This window comes from Triturus cristatus, chromosome 2_1 (genome assembly GCF_964204655.1).
Source record: "Triturus cristatus chromosome 2_1, aTriCri1.1, whole genome shotgun sequence".
Classification (NCBI taxonomy): Eukaryota; Metazoa; Chordata; class Amphibia; order Caudata; family Salamandridae; genus Triturus; species Triturus cristatus.
The window spans coordinates 999,258,313-999,281,266 of record NC_140581.1 but is presented as its reverse complement, the minus strand read 5'-3'; the positions used below and the strand labels follow the sequence as shown (position 1 = coordinate 999,281,266).

Genomic DNA, 22,954 nt, shown 5'->3' with positions numbered 1-22,954 from the left:
AAATAGAATCGCATGGAGCCACGTGAACCAGTGGGGAGTTATGGGACAATTCAAACTCTGAATCATCAGACAAGACTGGAGGCCATATTTGAACAGCGCATTTTGGCTTGCCACGTCTGAGCTGAAATGCGCCAATCAGTGCAAACTAAAAGGGGCCAATAGTGCATTCTATACAACTCAGTGTATTAACATTGCTTTTACTCGCTCACTTGACCTTGAGCAGCAGCGTGGCAAGAGTCCTTCGGTCCTTCGGTCTTGATGCAAGAAAGTAACAAGGCCCCTTGCCCTCGGCTGTGTAGTAAAAAGCAGCTATAATTGGGGTGCTGCCACTGCATTATAAATAATAGTTCCTATTTTTAAAGCGCAAACATATCACTCCTTAAGGATTTCAAGGCACTGGGGGACGTCGGGGGGGATTAAGTGAGCTATTGCCCAGAGTCACATGATGCTGAGATGAGCTGCCGTCAACGCTCGAACCGTGTGCCCCACACTCTGGAGTCAGCCGCTGTGGCCGCTGCGCCACACTTCTCCCTAATTGCATTGGTACCGAGGCCCAGAGACCTAAGGGACATATTGAACTCTGATTATTCCTGTATTTTACTACCCAAACAGCAATTGGAGGCCAATTGTTTTTGCTTGCACTGTGGCTCACAGCACCCTTGCTACACATCTGGCAGAAGCAGCTGCTAACCCTACCTTGCCAATTGTTACTAATAGCACTTTCCTTGCCATCCCTTGTTTCAAGATTCATTTAGCCAGCAGCATGAACATAAAGTAGGCAGGGCCCTATTTTCTTTTCTGTAGTTTACCCTCCCTGCAGTTCCCTATGACACCCATCAGCGAATAGGAGGTTCATCTGAGGCTACGGGTGACACAAGGGGATAATCCTGTGATACATGCATTTTTGGGGGCAGTGAGTCTGTGTTGTTATGTTATGTTATAGGATTTTATTAAGCGCACATATCACCCGAGGGTCTCAAAGCGCTAGCCTAAACCCAAGAACATAGAGGAAAAAGTATGGAGGAAGCAAACAGAGAGAGGAGAGATCGGAACAGCCAGGTTTTAAGGGCCTTACAACATTTTCTATGGTTGGTTTCCATACATAGATTCACTTCAACTACCTTCACATTTTTGTCAGACGATATCCATTGCATTAATTGTAACCACTGTGCTGGTCTGATTCACAGAGAAGCTCCCAGTGGAAGCAAAGCTGCCATGGTACAAGCAAGCCCAGGAGCTGGAGGAAGGAGCATCTGTGTCTGAAGAACCCTCGTAAGTGCGGACTCTTTTTATAAACCGTGGAAGGATACTGTATAAGCTGCAGGTAATGTGGCTGAAAAGCATGTGGTACAACTATCCCGTTGTTTGAATAGGGAGGATGTTGGTAATTCTGGGTCAGTAGTATGTGAGCCCCTTGCCCTGTCAGCTATCTGCTTTAGAAGACGATGAAGTTTGGTGCACAGACGTGCTGGTCTTATGCCAAAAGTTATCACAAGAAATCTGAGAAATGATGGTCGGTGTCAAGTTATAACATCTTATTCCTGTAAATCTATCAGTAACGATAGAATAGGAAAAATACAATTAAAAGAAAGCCACTTACCTTGCACCCACCGCATCGGCGAGCGCAAGGTAAGTGATTGCATCCTTTTTTTATTTTATTTTCCCTATTCCGAAGTCGGTTGACTCCGCCCACCCCACCCCACCGTCCCACCGTTCTTACCTGCACTGGGCGGTGTTGATTATTAAGTGTCTGTGCAGAGCACCCAAAACCACAGGTTCAAATTAAGCACTGTGGTAGGGTCAATATAGTGGCTACTGAGACGAGTATTTGTGAGCTAGTCCAAAACGTCCTAGGGAATAAAGCAGTGCTTAAATTGGAAAAAAAATAGGTGTAAGAGCTCTTGCCGGGAGGCTACTGCAGCTTGCACCACACATTGCCCCTGCCATGCTGCCAATGACAGTAACAACACAACTACTAACCATCACACTCCTACAAGTGTGACAATTCCGACTATTACAGGCCTCCAAAGCTGTAAAAATGGCTTGGGCAGCAGGTAATAGTCATTTTTAATGTATATTGAATTAATAAACAACTGTTGTTGTGGTCATCTCTTAATTAGCCAGACAGCACCACCTTGTGGCAGACTGTCACAAGCGCCAGTGTTTACAATTAAGTGCAGGTGCTGAGTACCGGAAACCACCGGCTCAAATTAAGCACTGGAATAAAGTCAGTAACGCTGGCCCACTCTACATCTGGACTTCTATGAAAGAAATAGCCCTGGACACTAACTCGTCCACAGAGACAGAGTGTGGGAGTGGGGTACTCCCACCCACCAGGGCACACAGAACTGAGAAAGGGCTTAGAGTGATGGGTAGAAAAGGAGTGCTCACACCCTCCAAAAGTAGCACGTATGGGGAGGTGGGGGTGGGAGTTGAATCCTACTGACAGATGTGGTGAAAGAGAAGAAGTGAGGAATGCCAAACAAGGAAGAGCGATCTGGAAACCCATCCCTGTGTCCATTAGGGCCACGCAGACGCTGTACCAAATCAGGAAAGAGTTGAAGTTAAACCAGTTTAAAGACCACTACATCACAACGCATTAACATTCCTCATGTCAGCTACCTCTCTTGTCACTCGCTGACTTTATTCTTGTCTTTGACTCTGTACAGTACTCTGCTGCCTTTTGGCTAGGTTCACGGTATAAAAATACCACACACATACAGATGGAGAGAGAAAGAGATAGAGAGAGAAAGTGGTCAGGTAAAGGATGGGGGAATTAGATGCACATGGGATGTAGGGTACATGGCAGAAAAGGCGAGATTGAAAGTGGGGAGAGGTCTGTGCTGGGGCTCTCCCACTTCCTTTCCATCCTTTTCTCTGTGTTGTGCTGCTGCACTTTACCCCTGCCCTTCTTTCAGTGTTATTCTGCACCTTGTTATGATCATGGTACCCACCCTTGACTCTGGGATGTTTGAATGATGTTGTCGGACTATGGGAGCCTACCAGTGATGAACACCACCTTCCAAACGCGGCCAGCAGGGCGAGGTCTTCTAAGCACCGCTGGCACGAGTATGAACCAGAAGAAAGGGGAACCCCAGAGAGATTAAAAGCAAGGAGCTGAATCCATTTATGGAGCAGGCACCATGTGAAAAAGATAGAAGGTCCAAGAAAAAAGGGAATATCAGCAGCTCTGTCTTCATCTTCTCCCACTTGACAGGCAAAGACTTCTATCGCTCCTGAGCACACCTCAGAGGTCGCTTCCCTTCTCATGCTAGCCGCAGGGAAGCAAGAGAGCGTCCCTGTGGCAGGAAAACTTCCCACTGGTAACTATACTCTTCCAAGGGGAGCTCAGCCTATTGTGTCCATCACCATGTATGGGACTGGACCAGATTAAGCTACATGTGGAGCTGTCACATCTGTTTCTGGCCTTGCCACCTGTCATCAGCCAGACTCTCCCTTCCGAACAAGCGTTTCCCATAGAGTTATTCAACATTTACAAGATCACTGCTCCCACATTGCTAACTTTTCATGTTATGTTATGTTATGTTAGTTGCACTTGTAGACCGCACGGTTACCCTGGGGTGTCTTGGCGCTAAGTACTGGTTACCAGGGAAACTAGAGTATATGCTACTGGGAGAAGAGCCATGTTTTCAAACCCTTCCTGAAGGAGAGGAGAGACGAGCATTCCTAAGATGAAAAGGAAGCTTGTTCCATGCTCTAGAGGCGTGACGCGAATACCTAATTGCACACATTATCACCTGTTAATGAAAACAGTGTCAATAAAGTGATGTTTTGGGGTGCTTATTAAAGAAGACTAGCATACCTGATCTCATATAACAAGCCTCTCTTTTGTATCCTTACACAGCTGCCTGTGTAATTAGTAGCATATAATTTGCAATAGTCATGAATTGTTGTTGGTACAAGCTCAGGAGGGCTCTCACTTCACCAATGTTAAAACTATTCTATGTAGACTGCAAAACGCTTAAAGGCACTGGGTACTCCCGCCCCGCCAATTGTCACTATTGTATTGCTATTATTATTATTATCGTCATTATTGTTGTTATTGTGTTTGTTGCTTTCATTTTGCATTAATATCGCAAGTTCAGGAAGCCTTTCACTTCAGTAGCCAAGTGGAAGGTTGATGTGTATCGAGAAGCCTAAAAGTCGCCTGGAGCTCCCACCCACTCCAGCTAGTCTATATCTAGGCATGTGAAGAAGTAGTGAGCGGCATTGCAATTTCTCATATTTATTGTTTTTAGCTTTGAGACATGAGTAAATCTTGTCTCATGGGTGAATCTTTTAATGATGGTGGTGTTGGGAAGACGCAGGTATAAGTTGTCCCAGTGGTTGATATGGGATAGGATACATTCTACGAAAATCTTAGCGTGGAGTATCTTAGGAATGAAAGAGAACAGCATGCTTGAGAATTTAAGAACAAAACAGCAAACAGACGTGTCTGAATTAACCTGGTCTTTTAAGCATAGTTCTACGTCCAGCCACGCTCCTGGAGACTTAACTTTAGGCGTTGGAACTGGTGGAGTGAGTAAAAAGGAATGCTAGACAGAGTGTGCCAAAGCTTATTGCTTTAACCCCCAATAGTCTCTCTGCTCATCAGGATTTTATATCTGCTAAGCAGCTACTAAGATTAGTAAGAAAAGTGGGTGCATTGTGGTCAAAGCTGTAACGCTGTGATATTAAGTCTAGTGTATCAAAAGTCTTACATATTGCATAAGAGAATGAAGTGATCCACTGTGTCCAACATGGTGGAGACGTTTAACAAGACCAAACCAGCGAACACTCTTTCCTCGTCTGTTGATCGCAGTCCAATCAGGGTGAAGAGTAAGGCATCTTGGGAGCCTCTGCCCGTGCGGAACCCTAGGTGCCTCATGTCTAGCGCGGCAGAATTTTTCCATGAAGGTAGTTAATTGGTCTGCAACAAGCATCTCTGTGATTTTGCTTAGAGTGGGAAGCAGGGTAATAAACTGATAATTTTAGACTAGTGTGCTGCTGAGATGATCCTTTTTCAGGCAAGTAACTACAGCTTCCATTGCTCCATAACTACCCGCAGTTCCAAAGAGTTGATAATTATTTTCATGACCTGACCACCAATGCACAGTAGAAGGCATCCTAACTTAAAGACGCCTAGTAGATTTAGAGATTGAAGTAATTGCAGTGATCTATTAGCCTCAACCAGAGGTACCAGAGAAGAAGGATCTGTGGTAGTTAATGATTATGAAATCTTGATCTTGGTGATGAAAAAGAAACCAAATCTTTGCAGAATCACTGAGTTACTCAGGGTACCATACCGGTACTGAATAGTTGATGTGAAGTATTATCAGCTTCTCTGTTGTGAGTGATGAGAAAATTCACTGTGGTTTGAGCAGGAGCTCTTGTTCATGAGCTAATTAGAGAAGCATCCTCAACAGAATATGATTTCAATGCATCAGTGAACCAGATGTGCATGCCTTTCTGCGCTTTGGTCTAGCCACCTAAAATATGCACAGGTTAAGTAAAGGTGATGTGGAGGGTATTATTCAACTCTTTTAGCATGTTCACTGTATTTATACTTTACTGGCGGTCCATAGTCTGCTCTTGAAGGATTTTGAATACCTAGAGAAATTTGAAGTTTAGGCTATATACACAGTGGGGCGACAGGAATCTTACTGTTAGGTGGATTGCCATGTGGGACTTGGGTCAAAAACATAGTAAGATCAGTCCAGGCTAAATTAGTCACTTCCAAGATAGACACTGAGTTCATTGGAATACATATCAGATCTACAGTGTGGCCTTTTTTAAGAGTGGACCCCTTCACAAGTTGTCTAGGGTCAAAAAAACTGAAAAGTATTACAGAAATCATTTGCAGCAGTGCTGCCCAAGTTATCAACGTGGAGACGGACATGTCCTAAAATAACAATCCTTGATGCATGTACGAAGCAGTGGACAATTGCTTCATAGATCTGTTGAGTCGAAATAGACTATGCATGCGACGAATGGTAATAAAGTAAGATGGCTACTGATATTTCTGGTGAGATATTACAGCGCCACCCAAGTAGCCCAGGATAAAGGGAGTACCATAAGGAAAAGGTTTGGGCAGGTAAAGTTGTCTTTCAAAAGTAATGCAAACTCCCGCCACTACCTCACCAGTCATACAACTAGAACAGTCTCAGTGTCAAATCTTGTATCCCAGGAGAATACCAATGTACAGATCTGGATGATTTCAAAGTGGTGAAATCCATATTTCAGTTAAAAATAACAGATGTAATTTCTAATTCTCAATCAAGTTGTAGAGTTCTTAATCATTTGTGCCCTGAGAGCATATAGTAAAGAGTGTACATTTTAGTGGGTTAAGGATCATGACCAAGTTTTTCAAGTGCCTTGAAGGGGATCTCACAACGTAAGTTCTCAAATGGCTTTGTCCACTTATTAGACTTAAAGACCATATCGCTGTAAAACTGCAGTTCAGTTACTGACATTGGATTTCAGAGAGAAAATCATCGCACCAGTTTGCATAATGCAAAAGATTGTTCATTGACTATACATAGTTGCTAGTTGTTTGAAATTTGTCAGACTCTGCCATCAACTATTCAAACCTAATACTGACAAGCGCAGACAATAAATGTCACCAAAAGCCCAAGATGGCAATATGGAACTATGTTGCAAATGTTAACGATTATGTATTTTTATAATATACTGTGATTATTAGGGTAGTTGGTAGGGGTGGGTAGAATACTTCATTACTCACGCAAAATTGGTGGAATTTTGGTCCTTTGGTTATTTTTTAAGGCAGAGTTCTGGCCATATTCCACCAATCGCCGCGTGGTGGAATCTTTCTCCTGTGAGGTTCCAGAAAATGCGTGCTGGCGAGCGAGATTTGGCGTCCCCTAGCGTAATTTTCTAATACGGGCAGTCGTGAGTGGTCACGGTCAGATTTACTGCAGCTGAAGCAGAATTCCTACTTGAGCGGCAGCAAAATCAACTTGAATGGCACGCGCTCTTGCGCAACGCATGGTGCCCTTTGTTCAACATTTCAGTGCTGCTCTCTCTACCGGTGCTAAATTGCAGCGCGAGTAGCGTGAGCTGCATATTTTTTACCCATTGGTTAAGCTCTGCAGAATCTCACAGAGATGTTATGTAACTCTGCGGAATTCCACGGAGTCAAATTCCGTGAGTTCTGCCCACTAGTAGTTAGCTTCAAAAAACTTTCTTCAAAGTGCAACTAACAATGGGCACTGATTGGAATTCACATATTTAGGTTTGCCTTTCATGAATAAAGTGTTGATAAAACAATAGACAATGGTGAGGGCTAGTTGATGTATGTGGCTATAGCTTTGACAACATAATTGTGGCTTCATGATATTTGCCACGTTATATGCCATATAACTTGCGTAATTTGCAGATTTCACAATAAAAGTTGTTTTTAATTTTAATGGATGGAAATAATACTGTCAGATTATGTGCCATATTTGCATTTTTTTGCCGCATAATTTAGACCACATTTCAGCATTTTTTTAGATAACCTTGCCACATAGTCCTAGTGTGGCATGGCAAAGGTACCCTGCAGTGTGGCTTGTAGACTGCCATTATGATTGTGAAACCTATATTTCACAGAGAATCATGAAAGACTTTCCATAATTCACAAATCCATGTAAAATATGGGTTTTATGCCACTGCATTTTGTACAATAAAAGCACCCAAACGTAGTGTGTAAATATAAATATGTATTCAAACCATACCTCTCACACCAAATGCAATGCTCATGAACTCACGTTTGATGCAAGATACTTAATTACAAATTTCATAATTAATCTTGCAGATGAGATTATTTATCATGTTACCCTTAGCAATATGAAACAGGTGACTATGAATATAGCGTTATTTATTGGTTTGAGTATGTAATGCTAATTAATTATGTTGTGCTTTTAGATGTATTTACTTATTGCTATAAATATCGTGAGGTCATAAGCATCGCATGTGATGTGCGAGTTATGGCTTGCGTGTTTGCTGTGTGGTTTATGGATTACGGTCCTAATCATAGCTTCTGAATTTCAGTGTTTTTTTAGCTACTTGCTACTATAACTCCATTTTAACTGTATTTTTTGTCAATACATTTCTTAGGTTTTGTTTAAACTACATTTAGTGCTGATTACCAAAGGTAATAAGCACTTAAACCATTTGCTTTGTCTTTGAATTTTTGTTTTTTTGATCATATACCGCATCCAACAGTTTCCTATGACCAACGTGCCGCTGGTGGCCAACCACTTTTCCTCATTGGTGAAGACCCTGTGAAACTTGGGTGCGCCCAATCTCTGTGACGCCCTCCAATTTTTCAAATGTGAGGTCCTGTGTCGATGTAAAATAAACTTTTTTATGGATGTTGAATTGTGGTGAAAGCCACAACTTTGCCCTGCAAAATGTTTGTAATAAACTCCCACAGATTAACCGTATTAAAAATAGATTAAAGGAAATGGTATTTAAAAGCAATCTGTTAGACCTGGCATCATTGGCATGAGTCTCTCCTCCATTTTTTCTGTTTGCCTCCTCCGGTTACGATGTTTTTGCTGGTTTATTGCTTTGGGCACTGTGCCACTGCTGATCAGTGCCACAGTGCAAGTGCTCCCTATGTTAAATTGTTACATTGATTGGTGTTACCATGATTGGCTTGGTTGACTTACTGTTCAGACCCTAGTCTAGTGCACTGCGTGTGCCAAGGGCGTGTAAGTTAACTGCTGCTGGTGGGCTTGCAGCACTGGTTGTGCCACCCACAGAAGCAGCGTACAAAATGTGTCTCAGGCCTGCCACCGCGGCGCCTGCGTGCAGTCCCTGACTGCCATGTCGACTTGGTAAGGAAACCCACTTACCAGTCTCTGAACCTTCACTTTGCCACATTTCAGACACCTCTATGGTAGGCCCTAGGGCAGGGTGCATTGTTGGTAAAAGGTAGGTCATGCCCTGATGTGTGTGGCATGACCTAATAGTGAATTACAGCCATTTTCGTTTTTCACTATTGAAGGGCTACCTGCCTCCAATAGGCCAGACTGGGCAGACTGATTATTAACTCCATTATAATCTATCTGACTCAGGGAGCATGGTAGCAAGTCGAGTTTAGTATCCCTGAACTCAGAATTTAATAACACACCCTTTAGGATGGATGGTTTTTAAATTCTATGTTTGAAAATAGCACTTTTAGAAAGTGGCTATTTTCTTGTTCAACTATCTACCGGTCTCTGCTGGTTTGGTGTGTGTGTCAGGGGCTGGGTGGCTCCAGAGGTCTGAGTGAGTCAGTGTGGGGTGAATGGGGCGTTTACACGTAGAGTGAGGGAAGAGTAGCCTGCCCTGCCTGACACAATACTGGCCCCGCCTCCTGCTGGGCGACTGATAGCCCTGCTCCTACCAGTGACAATACTGGCTCCGCCTCCTGCTGGGCGGCTGAGGACTCTGCCCTGCCCAGTGAATAGGCCAGGTGCCTCTGCCTGGCAACACCCACAACAAACCTGAGATGGTGGGAATCGCCCTGCTTGGACAAAGGGAACAAAGGGAAAAAGGGGTATAAGAGAAGGACCCCTGAACCAAGAACTCAGATCACTTCTGACAAGGAAACCTGTACCAAGGACAAGAAGCCTGCTGATCTAAGGACTTGCCTCCCCTTTCTGCCAGAGTGCTGTTTTGCTGTGGAGGAACCTGAAAGCTGCTTCTTTATTTTTGCCAAGGAACAAGGAGAGAGGAACTTGGTGTGTACTCTCTGAACACTTGCTAGAAAATCTCCAAGGACTGGAAGAGTGCCAGTCTCCTGTTGAAGTCACAGGGCCAAAGGACTTCCCCATCTACTGAATTGCTGAATTGCTGGAAAGTGTTGTTTCCAGTACACAAGGGAAAATCTGCAGTCTCGACGCCAGCAGCAACGCCAGTGAGCAGTGGGTATCGGCCCCGGCTCCAAGTGACCCCGTCTCGACGCCGGTATCGACGCCAGTGAGGAGTGAGTATCGGCTCTACCTCCAAGCGACCCCGTCCCGACGCCGCTGCTGATCGCATCGACTCGACGCCCTTCTCGACGCCGTGAGCGCTGCTCCGGCCCGACATCCCTCGACGCCGCTGCGGATTGACCCGACTCCGAGGCACGATCGACGCCGACCTCGACGCCGACATCTCGACGCTGTGGATCCTCGTTTTCTTCGTTTCTCAAGGTACTGTACTTGTGGGGTCTGTTGCGACTCCAGGCTCGACGTAGCGCTCCTCGCGGTCGACGCCGAACCTTGGGAATCTTGTAGACTCGACGTCGTGTGACTCCTGTGGGGGTTACATTGTTGCCAAAGAACTGTGCTCAGAAGAATACTTTGCTAAAGAACTATTTGCCAAGAAGAAACCTTACTTGAACTATTATTTTTCCTTCCAAAGAGTATTTATTAAGACTGTGGTATATTTTTGTCGTTATTTGGTCTTGTGCTAAGCCTTATATAAAAATACTATTTTTATAATAACTTCTGTGTCGTGTCCATCTGTAGTGCATTCACCTTATTACTGTATGTGGTCATAAATGCTTAACACACTGCCTCTGAGATAAGCCTGTCTGCTCTGCCAAGCTACCAAGGGGGTAGCAGGGGTTATCTGAGTGTGTAATCCCCTTTCCCTGACTAGAGTTGGTTGGTCCCTATTTGTCAGAAGTGTATACCTCTGCCAACTAGAGACCGCCGGTTCTAACATTGGTGGTCAGCGGTGAGGATTTGAACTTTGCATTTATGACTCATGTGCAGTGATTAGTGTACGCTACATAGTGAAAGCAGACCATAACGCAGCCACAGTCTGTTTGGTAGGATTGCCTATTTTTGTTCTCCGCTTTCCTGGAGCTTATTTTCTTAAACACTGCCAGTTTTGACCATGGAGAATGCCAGAGCTGCTACACCTGTGGAGATTGTTGTGGGGGAATTTGATAAGGAGAAGATAGATTCCTACGTGCTAAAGGATCTAAAAGGATTTTGCAAGCAGTTTAAAGTTCCTACCACAGGTCTCACAAGGAAAGACGACTTCCTCAAAGCGCTGAAGGCCTGGTTAGAGGCCAGAAATCCCTCTGATCCGGTGGTGGTACCGGAAGAGGAAGAAGAAGAGGAAGAGCCCGCAGATGGGCCAGTGTCATCTCCAGGCAGTAGTGCGTCCTCTAGGAGCCTTTCCCCCGAAGAATTAGAAGACAGGGAGAAGGAGAGGGGGTACAAGTTAGAAATGGCAAAACTTAAATTAGGAGGGCAGTTGGAATTAGAGAATGCAAGAAGCAAGAGAGAAGCTGAAATGGAGAGCAAAAGATTAGATTTTGAGAGAGAGAAATTAGCGTTTGAACGTGAGAAGATGGTGAGGGAGATGGAGCTTAAAACTAAGAGTTTAGAGTTGAATCCCTCTGGTGGCAGCACTCCATCCGTGCCTGCAGAAAGTAGGTTTTATTTTCCTAAAGATGTGATCAAGGATTACAGTAAGAATGAAGATATTAGCCAATGGTTTAAAGCGTATGAGTTAGCATTGTTGGCCCACCGGGTCCCTGAGAAGGATTGGGGAACGGGGTTGTGGAGCCGCTTTACAAACGAGGGGAGAGATACCTTGTTGAGCCTTCCTGCTGAGGATAGGATGTCTTATACTCATATGAAGGATGCTTTAATGCTGAGATATGGCTTAACCCCAGAAAAGTACAGACAAACCTTTAGAGAATGTAAGAAGTTGCCTGGTACTACGTGGGTTGAATATGTGTCTTTTTTCTGCAGAACCATGGATGGTTGGATAAAGGGTAGCAAGGTTGATAGTTATGATGCTCTTTATGATTTGTTTGCTTGGGAGCACTTGTCTAATAACTGTTTTCCAGAGCTACGCCAGCACCTTGTTGACAGCAAGCTATCTAACCCTAGAAAACTTGCTGAGGAGGCGGACCGCTGGGTCAGTACCAGGGTCCACAAGGGTCCAGTGGGAGACTCAGCCAAAGGTGGGCAGGGTCCCCAGCAGAAGAGTGGGGGGGACAGGGGTAAACAGAGGGAGTTTCAGAAAGGGCCCCAAAGTAGTCCCCAAGGGAACCAAGGGAAGGGTTCCCAGCCTCCCCCTGTAAAGAAGCCAGAGGCCCCGACAGGTAAACCTGTTCACAGGGGCCCCATGACCTGCTATGCCTGTAAGCAGGTGGGACACCGTTATTATGATCCCCAGTGTCCCATGAAGGATTCGAATGCACCGCCGCGTGCACCCCCTCGGCAGGTAGCGAGTGTAGCCCTGGGAGGGGAGGAGATGGGTGCCCCCGGTGGGTGGGGTCCCGCAGAAATGTCCCTGGTCTCTTTAGGAGACGTGGAAATGGTCCCTCCAACCCCTCTGCCTAGTAACACTAAGAAATATAGGCAGTGGGTGACCATTAATGGCCATAGGGTGGAAGCTCTCAGAGACACCGGAGCGAGTGTGACAGCTGTCAAGTGTCACTTGGTGTCCAGAGAGCAGGTGGTCCCTCATGCATTCTACCCCGTTGTAGCTGCTGACAACTCACAGAGTAAGTGTGAGGTAGCTCAAGTTCCTTTTGAGTGGGGGGGGGTCTCAGGTACTCTTCAGGTTGCTGTGAGGCCCGCCATGCCTGTTGATTGTCTCTTGGGCAATGATTTGGAGGACTCCCCTTGGGCTAAGGTGGAGAGAAAAGTGCATCTGGAAATGTTGGGTCTGCCTGAGTGGGTGTGTGCGACCACCCGGTCCATGTCAGTCAGTAAGGGTGTTGATGGGGGCCCGGAGCCTGAAAGTATGGCCCAGGTCCCAACCGTGAAGAGAAGAGGCAGGGGGCGCGGGAAACCGTCCCCCATCGTTCCCGCGGTCCAGGAGGGAGCAGACCCTGAGGGGGATGCCCTGGAACCGACTGGAGAACAAGTGGCCGAACTGGGAGACCTGCCCGAGCTGACCCATTGGCAGCAGGATGGTGGTCCCTCCAGGGAGGAATTTTGTGCTGAACAGAAAGTGTGCCCTTCTCTTGTGGGTATGAGGCAGCAGGCCTCAGCCCAAACGACAGGTGATCAGTCAGGATCACATTGGGTCTACTGGGAGAACGACCTCCTGTATAGCGAGCCTAAGGCTGCTGAACCTGGGTCAGCCCGTGTGCTGGTGGTACCCCAGCGCTTCAGAGCCTTCCTACTGGGGTTGGCTCATGACGTTCCGTTAGCTGGACATCTGGGGCAGGACAAGACCTATGACAGGCTTGTCACCCATTTTTATTGGCCCCAGATGAGAAGGGATTCAGATATCCATTGTAGGACATGTCAAACTTGCCAGGCAAGTGGGAAAAGTGGGCGGAAGCAGAAGGCTCCCCTCCAACCTTTTCCCGTCGTCAGTACCCCCTTTGAGCGAGTGGGAATTGACATTGTGGGGCCACTGGACCCCAAGACAGCCATGGGCAACAGGTTTATCCTGGTCTTGGTGGACCATGCCACCCGGTACCCGGAAGCCATCCCTCTCCGAACAGTGACGGCCCCCGTGGTGGGACGGGCACTGATGGGTGTTTTCTCCCGCATGGGGTTCCCCAGAGAGGTGGTGTCAGACCGGGGCACCAACTTCATTTCGAATTATATGAAGTCTCTGTGGAAGGAGTGTGGGGTAACCTACAAGTTTACCACTCCTTACCACCCTCAAGGTAATGGGCTGGTTGAGAGATTCAACCGGACCCTAAAAGGCATGATCATGGGTCTTGAAGAACCAATGAGGCGTAAATGGGACGTCCTCTTGCCATGCCTGCTGTTTGCTTACCGTGAGGTGCCACAGAAGTCTCTAGGGTTCAGCCCCTTTGAGCTTTTGTATGGTCACCCGGTAAGAGGACCTTTGAGTCTGGTCAAAGAAGGCTGGGAGCAATCTCCCAGGAAACCTCCCCAGGATGTATATAGTTACATGCTGGCCTTTAGGAACCAGACTCGGCGCTTCAGAGATCTTGCTCAGGCAAATCTGGAGGCCAGCCAGGAAGAGATGAAGCGGTGGTACGATCAGAATGCCACTCTGGTTGAGCTTCAACCTGGTCAGAAAGTTTGGGTCATGGCCCCTGTGGAACCTTGTGCGCTCAAGGACAGGTGGACTGGACCATTTGAGGTTGTGGAGAAAAAGAGCGATGTCACCTACTTGGTGGACTTGAAGTCTCCCAGGAACCCCTTAAGGGTCCTGCATATCAACCGGTTAAAGCCCCACTTAGACAGGTCCGAAGTGGGCATGCTCCTTGCCACAGATGCTGGGATGGAGGAGGAGAGTGAGCCTCTTCCTGACCTCCTGTGCGCAAAAGAAAAAGATGGGTCAGTGGATGGTGTTGTCCTCTCTGACACACTGACCCCTGAGCAGCAGCAAGATTGTCGCCATCTGTTGGTACAATTCCCTGATCTGTTCTCCTTAATCCCTGGTGTCACTCAGTGGTGTGTCCATGATGTGGACACCGGGGACAGCACTCCTGTGAGGCACAAGGCCTACAGGGTGACTGACAAGGTCAGAGCATACATCAAGGAGGAGGTCTCCAAGATGTTTGCCTTAGGGGTGGTTGAGTCCTCTAGCAGTCCTTGGGCCAGCCCAGTGGTCTTGGTCCCAAAGGCTGCAGCGCCTGGTGCTTCACCAGAACTTCGGTTCTGTGTGGATTACCGAGGACTCAATTCGGTCACCAAGACTGACGCGCACCCCATCCCCAGAGCTGATGAGCTCATCGATCGGTTGGGGGCTGCCCGGTACCTTAGTACGTTTGATCTAACGTCTGGGTACTGGCAGATCGCCTTGACTGATGGGGCAAAAGAGAGGTCTGCATTCTCCACACCAGATGGGCACTACCAGTTCCGTGTGATGCCCTTTGGGATGAAGAATGCCCCTGCCACATTCCAGAGGTTGGTTAACCAGGTATTGGCCGAGCTGGAAGATTTCAGCGCCGCCTACCTGGACGATATAGCAGTGTTCAGCGCCAGCTGGGAGGAACACTTGCGCCACCTCCAGGAAGTGTTGTTGGCCCTGCGCAGAGCAGGCCTCACAATCAAGGCTAGTAAGTGCCAGATTGGGCAGGGTTCAGTGGTGTACTTGGGGCACCAAGTAGGGAGCGGCAAGGTGGCCCCCCTGCAACCCAAGATAGATACCATCCTGGCTTGGGAACCGCCCAAAACCCAGACTCAGGTGAGAGCCTTCTTGGGTCTCACGGGTTACTACAGGAGGTTTGTCAAGGGGTATGGCAACATTGTGCACCCCTTGACCTCGCTGACTTCCAGGAAGCAGCCGAGACTTGTGATCTGGACTGACGCCTGTCAGAAAGCCTTTGACACCCTGAAAACTGCAATGTGTACAGCACCGGTCCTCCAGGCACCCGACTTTTCAAAAGAATTCATTGTCCAGACGGACGCTTCAGAGCATGGTGTGGGGGCTGTTCTAGCACAGATGAATGAGGAGGGCCGAGACTTACCTGTAGCCTTCATCAGCCGGAGGTTACTTCCCAGGGAACAAAGGTGGAGTGCGATAGAGCGTGAGGCATTTGCTGTGGTCTGGGCGCTGAAGAAGCTAAGACCCTACTTGTTTGGGTCTCACTTCCGGGTTCAGACGGACCACAGGCCCCTCAGATGGTTAATGCAGATGAGGGGTGAGAACCCAAAGCTGTTGAGGTGGTCCATTTCCCTACAGGGGATGGACTTTACGGTGGAACACCGCCCTGGTACAGATCACGCCAATGCTGATGGTCTGTCCAGATTTTTCCGCCTTAGTGATGAGGACTCCCTGGGTGAAGGGTAGTTCTCCCCACATTTCAGCTGGAGGGGACACGTGTTAGACCTGGCATCATTGGCATGAGTCTCTCCTCCATTTTTTCTGTTTGCCTCCTCCGGTTACGATGTTTTTGCTGGTTTATTGCTTTGGGCACTGTGCCACTGCTGATCAGTGCCACAGTGCAAGTGCTCCCTATGTTAAATTGTTACATTGATTGGTGTTACCATGATTGGCTTGGTTGACTTACTGTTCAGACCCTAGTCTAGTGCACTGCGTGTGCCAAGGGCGTGTAAGTTAACTGCTGCTGGTGGGCTTGCAGCACTGGTTGTGCCACCCACAGAAGCAGCGTACAAAATGTGTCTCAGGCCTGCCACCGCGGCGCCTGCGTGCAGTCCCTGACTGCCATGTCGACTTGGTAAGGAAACCCACTTACCAGTCTCTGAACCTTCACTTTGCCACATTTCAGACACCTCTATGGTAGGCCCTAGGGCAGGGTGCATTGTTGGTAAAAGGTAGGTCATGCCCTGATGTGTGTGGCATGACCTAATAGTGAATTACAGCCATTTTCGTTTTTCACTATTGAAGGGCTACCTGCCTCCAATAGGCCAGACTGGGCAGACTGATTATTAACTCCATTATAATCTATCTGACTCAGGGAGCATGGTAGCAAGTCGAGTTTAGTATCCCTGAACTCAGAATTTAATAACACACCCTTTAGGATGGATGGTTTTTAAATTCTATGTTTGAAAATAGCACTTTTAGAAAGTGGCTATTTTCTTGTTCAACTATCTACCGGTCTCTGCTGGTTTGGTGTGTGTGTCAGGGGCTGGGTGGCTCCAGAGGTCTGAGTGAGTCAGTGTGGGGTGAATGGGGCGTTTACACGTAGAGTGAGGGAAGAGTAGCCTGCCCTGCCTGACACAATACTGGCCCCGCCTCCTGCTGGGCGACTGATAGCCCTGCTCCTACCAGTGACAATACTGGCTCCGCCTCCTGCTGGGCGGCTGAGGACTCTGCCCTGCCCAGTGAATAGGCCAGGTGCCTCTGCCTGGCAACACCCACAACAAACCTGAGATGGTGGGAATCGCCCTGCTTGGACAAAGGGAACAAAGGGAAAAAGGGGTATAAGAGAAGGACCCCTGAACCAAGAACTCAGATCACTTCTGACAAGGAAACCTGTACCAAGGACAAGAAGCCTGCTGATCTAAGGACTTGCCTCCCCTTTCTGCCAGAGTGCTGTTTTGCTGTGGAGGAACCTGAAAGCTGCTTCTTTATTTTTGCCAAGGAACAAGGAGAGAGGAACTTGGTGTGTACTCTCTGAACACTTGCTAGAAAATCTCCAAGGACTGGAAGAGTGCCAGTCTCCTGTTGAAGTCACAGGGCCAAAGGACTTCCCCATCTACTGAATTGCTGAATTGCTGGAAAGTGTTGTTTCCAGTACACAAGGGAAAATCTGCAGTCTCGACGCCAGCAGCAACGCCAGTGAGCAGTTGGTATCAGCCCCGGCTCCAAGTGACCCCGTCTCGACGCCGGTATCGACGCCAGTGAGGAGTGAGTATCGGCTCTACCTCCAAGCGACCCCGTCCCGACGCCGCTGCTGATCGCATCGACTCGACGCCCTTCTCGACGCCGTGAGCGCTGCTCCGGCCCGACATCCCTCGACGCCGCTGCGGATTGACCCGACTCCGAGGCACGATCGACGCCGACCTCGACGCCGACATCTCGACGCTGTGGATCCTCGTTTTCTTCGTTTCTCAAGGTACTGTACTTGTGGGGTCTGTTGCGACTCCAGGCTCGACGTAGCGCTCCTCGCGGTCGACGCCGAACCTTGGGAATCTTGTAGACTCGACGTCGTGTGACTCCTGTGGGGGTTACATTGTTGCCAAAGAACTGTGCTCAGAAGAATACTTTGCTAAAGAACTATTTGCCAAGAAGAAACCTTACTTGAACTATTATTTTTCCTTCCAAAGAGTATTTATTAAGACTGTGGTATATTTTTGTCGTTATTTGGTCTTGTGCTAAGCCTTATATAAAAATACTATTTTTATAATAACTTCTGTGTCGTGTCCATCTGTAGTGCATTCACCTTATTACTGTATGTGGTCATAAATGCTTAACACACTGCCTCTGAGATAAGCCTGTCTGCTCTGCCAAGCTACCAAGGGGGTAGCAGGGGTTATCTGAGTGTGTAATCCCCTTTCCCTGACTAGAGTTGGTTGGTCCCTATTTGTCAGAAGTGTATACCTCTGCCAACTAGAGACCGCCGGTTCTAACACAATCTATGCTTAAGAATCATTCAAAGTCACCAGGACAGAACTGTCTATAGAACAGAGCCTGTTCTAGCAGGGGGCCCCCTAAAAGGCTGTGGCCCTGGACCAGTGACCACGTTGCAGATGCCTTAAAAAGTCTCTATGTAGAGCTTTTCCAAGCTTCACTTTCAGGGACCACAAACCCACAGCAAGCGTCATGGGTCTCTGCTATGTCTTTTGTAGAGTCAGTGAACCTGGTTCCGGATCCATGAATCCACAAAAAGGTCCAGTATATATCATGAAGCTTGCCGCGGGTTTGTAATTACTGGCCGTGAAGCTTGCAAATGGTTGCTGTCCTAAGAGGGTTTGTGGATCTCAGGGTCCATACTAGTGTTCATGAGTTCAACCCTAAGATCCTTGAACCCCAAGTAAATTCAGGCCCTGGGAAAGCACTGTTTAAATCTGTGCAACATCTGGCTATCCATCTGGAGAGCAGCCTGTCATTAAGTTTCCAAAGTTGCTTTCTCCTGCTTCCAGCAAATGAAATCTCTAAAAAAGTTTGTTTCCTCGATATTGATTAAAAATGGCATATCCTTGCTGTAAATGCTCAAATCCAATCAAACTAAACTACGGGAATGATATTTATCTGGAATCTCCAGCCAAACCTTTAAACAGGCTTCAGATAGAGCAGACTGACCAACAAGAGAGAACAACCTTAGGTATCTACATTGGCTACCAATTAGGCAGTGAATAGTATTCAAGGCCTTGAGAATAGTACATAAAGCGTTTTACAGTCACAAACCTCAGTTCTGACCAACTATAGCTGCATATCCCAGATCAGTGGTCTCTGATCACCTAACTGATCGCTGCTATGCGTAACGAAATTACAAATTGCAGGTTATGGTGGTAGAGCATTCTCTGTGGCAGCAGTAAAACAGTAGAACTCCTTGGCCCTTCCTTTACTCAGTGAACAAAATATACTGAAATTCAGAAAACATTTTAAAGCATTGATTTTTACTAGAGAGTGTTCTCATTGATTATTGCCGTCTGTTTGGAAATTGTTTCAAGTTCTAGATTATGTCAGTCTCTACAGCGCCAAGAAGCTTCACAATCACAGTCTAAGCAAACATAATTTCTCAGCCGTCCCCTCTCTAACCTGTCTTGATTCCCTTTCCTCATCTCCCACCAGCCCTTTCTTGGAGAAATCAGAGCAAGATTATAACTACTACAAAAAGATAGCACTGGTTGTAAAATATATTTCACAGGCTAAAATTTAAAAATGCACATAGATTATTCTTGCCAAAGAAAAATGTTACCAGGTGCTCATGCACTGGCACTGGAATTCTTGGGTGACAAATTTAGAACAACCACTGGAAAAGCTGTAGGTCTAGCTTTTAGCCTGCATCCTTTTTGCTTTGACAATGCTTGTTTTGTTTTGTCTTGGCTTGGCTTATGTTAAACATTATTAATGGATGGAGGGAGCTGCCAGGCCTTCACCAATTTAAATAAAAAGAATAGCTAAAAGAAACTTTTCTTTTTTAGTCTAAAAAAACAGCACATTGCCACAGTAATAATTCCTGGCCTAAGGGAACTACTTTGTGTGTGGATGTGCTTCTTGTGCAAAAGTGAAGTGCCGTCAAGCACAGTGAAGTTAACCAATGGCTGAAATGGGCTGACCCATTGTCCCATGTTTTGTGTAGTGGGCCATAGAACAATGTGAATGACCCAACAGCAAGCTAATGCTTGAAGACGGGTGTCTGAAAGCCCTTATAATTAACTTTATATCAGCTGTGGCCCGCGCAGGCAAGAGCAGTGGGGCGGTGGGGCCGGGTGGGGGGTGGGGGATTTTGACTGACGATGACAAGGGAAAATTAAATAAATAATTATATTTCCCTCGTCGTCGTCTGTCAGATCCCACCCCCACCGCTATTACCTGCACGGGCCGCGACTGCTTTATATAATTTTGGTGAAATCGAAAGGGTCTTGGCTGAGGCCAGCCCTAAATATAAAATCCTTCCTCGCAGTAATTCTTCACTCAGAATACTTCAGCTTAAATAGTGTCCTTTAAGTGCAGAACGTGTAACATTTCCCAATCCCTGCCCTCTCGTTATTCATTGGACCACAGCAGGCAATGCTGTGAATTTCTTGACACGAATGTGTTTCTATTTCAGAGAAACAGTCATTACACTTGAACTCTGTTGGACTTGATGGGGGCAGCAGGAGCCAAACGGCTTTTTAATGACAGCGCTGCTTCGCCTCATGCGCTGCGATTGTGTAATAAGGCGCTCAGAAGGATTGGATTGGGTTCAAAAATAGGCCCGCGCACCCTAAAAAAAGAGTCCCACATTTGCGGATTCGCCAAACACTGCTTCAGTGTTTTAAGTATTCTCGAAAAGAGGTGTGTTTTCTTATCTTCACTGAGATAAAGATAAATACCGACGGACACATTCATTCATACTTTTTTTAGGCACAGGGAGATTAAGTGATTTGCCCAGATTCACAGAATGCTTGAGCCTCTCGCCGAGACTCTAACATGGTTCCCCAGCTTCAAAGTTGGCTGCTTTGGCCATTAAGCCACACCCTCTCTCCTTATGTTGTCTTAGGGTACAGCACCTAGCAGCGTGAGGAAGAAGTAGGTGTAAGAGACCGACATGCAAATTATAATTGTAGTTATGACCAGCCGTGGCCCGTGCAAGTAAGAGCGGTGGGGCCAGGTGGGTGAGGATTTCAACGGACGATGACGAGGGAAACTTAAATCATTCATTAATTTTCCCTCGTCATCGTCTGTCGAAATCCTCCCCATTCATCCCCACCTCCCCACCACTCTTACCTGCACGGGCCACGGCTGGTTATGACTAAAATGTATAGGCACCTACACATCATCAGCTTAGCCAAAAGGTCAGCAGGTGCTGTGTGTGTGGGCCCCAAATGAAAGTGGGGTAACCAGAGAAAGCCCAATAATCCATAATGCAACAAGCACAAGGCAGCAGTGCTGTCAAACAAGTAAAATTGTGCAAGATGGGCAAGAATTTAGTAATGTAAACAGTAGCCGTGCACCTTTTTAGGTAGAGCCTGTGGCATGCTATATTGGAGTATGCAATTGAATTCCCGCCCACTCTCCGCCCATATCTGTAATTGGCTTTTGTAATTGCTCTTCGTAAATGCTGGCTTCTTATTCGTACATAGGCTTGTTAGTCCCTCCTTAGAACCGTCTTGTCTTCATTTATACCCTCCCTTTTACTTTGGTTGATCCACGATCTGCTTTATAAGTTGGTGAGTACTATTTTCTTTAATGCTCTTCCCCTATTCCACCCACGAGATTGCTGCACATCCCCGCTTCTATTTTAATAGTAATGTATTTTTATTCAAATTTCAGTGCGGTCCGCTTTATAGCGGCCGCGCTTATTCAATTATTTAATATACGGCGCGGTCTGCTTTTACTTTAGCTGCCGCGCCTATTTAATCATATGATATCCAACTCGGGATGCTTTCACTTTAGCGGCCACACGTATTTAATTATTTAATTACAAAAGCGGCTGATTTCACTTTAGCGGCCGTGCTACAGAACCTTACTTATTTTTTTGTTAACTTTGGGTGAAAGCGCCATACGTGCTTTCACTGTAATGTTGGCCATCCCCTTATGTTTAGACGCTGCTCACGGTTAACTGATTAAGCGAGCAGTGTCTAAAAAAAGGGGCGTGGCCACCATTATAGTGGTACCACATTTGCGAGAGTTTAAGCTCATGACATTAAAAACAACAATGCCTTTTATATATGTGTTCCTTTTAAAAACACATAAATAAAAGGCATTGTCATTTTCAATGCCAATAGTTTAAACGCTCGCAAATGCGAGACCTATTGCACTGCAAATGCTTGTTTTAAATACAGACTTACTGCCTGCTGCACAAATACGCCGTACGAATGAGGAATGAAGCTGAAGCAAATCAAGCTTAGCAAACTGAGTAGAAACTTCCTAACCTTTAGAAGCCCAGATTTCACCTACTTCAGCAAATACAAAACAGACCAAACTTTTAAGCAGGGGTTAGCAACTCAACCCTCTCTCATGATCAGGCAGGCTACCATAGTGAATGAGCACCAGTTGAATGAGGCCTGGTCGAGCCATGGCTCGTGCCATAGATAAAGCGTTTGGTAGTTTGCAGCCCTGTAGACCCATGAACCAAACAACCTAACCTGAGTTATTCTTCTTCCTTCGCCTCCCTGAGTTTTCAGCTTTCCTGGAGATTTGGGATTTTGTAAGTGACCTAAATCTATGAGGGGTGGGGGCTGAGGGGGAGAATGATGAATTACTGCTGGTAATGGACATGAGATTGTTACTTCTCCTGATATTTGGTAATTCCTCAGGGGACTCTCAGGATTCAACCCTTAATCACTAATTCCACATTCCTGGCATTGACAAGACCACCTGTGTCATTCACCCTGAGGTTAAAAAACCAACACTCCCTGTAACAGGCTCTTGTAATGAGGCCCTAAGTTCCCCCAGTCATGACGTGCAAAGCTGATTGGCTGTGCTCCAGGAGATGGCCGGTCTCCTTTGCCCGGAGTAAGTCCCCTCAAGCCATTATATTTGGGTTATTATGAAGATAAAATGCATTATCTGATCCCTTATTTTCAAAAGCCAGGAGAGCTGAACAGCCTGAACTAAGTGAAAGCCTTGATTGCTTGAGCTGAGGATTTGTTAGTAATTTGGTTTGATCTACCGAAGCGGCTCTGACTTTCATTTGAAACATGGCGAAGCAGACAGATAAATATTTGTTTTTCAAAAGTATTGACAGAAAAATCCAAAGAGTTCCCTGTGCCCACTCTGGAGTCTCAGGCCAGCCTTAATCAATAGTTCTGAGATGAAAGAAACCATACGAAGCTCATTAAAGCGCCTAGAGGCCTGCACGTACTATCCACCCACCTACCAAGGTAGTGATGTGTCATGGCAGGTCCCCTTTTCAGAGGAGAAAGCTATGCAGTGTGGCCCTCAAAGCAGTTGTATCCCAAGA

General features: G+C 46.6%; 1 protein-coding gene across 1 annotated transcript in view; it reads left to right on the top strand.

Moving 5' to 3' along the window:
• ADAMTSL1 (ADAMTS like 1) overlaps positions 1-22,954 on the top strand; it is a 731,209-nt gene that overhangs the window by 504,237 nt on the left and 204,018 nt on the right. Inside the window, exon 13 of the mRNA XM_085634733.1 lies at positions 1,188-1,272. Coding sequence (XP_085490859.1) covers positions 1,188-1,272 — 85 coding nt within the window. The remainder of the gene's footprint in view (positions 1-1,187; positions 1,273-22,954) is intronic.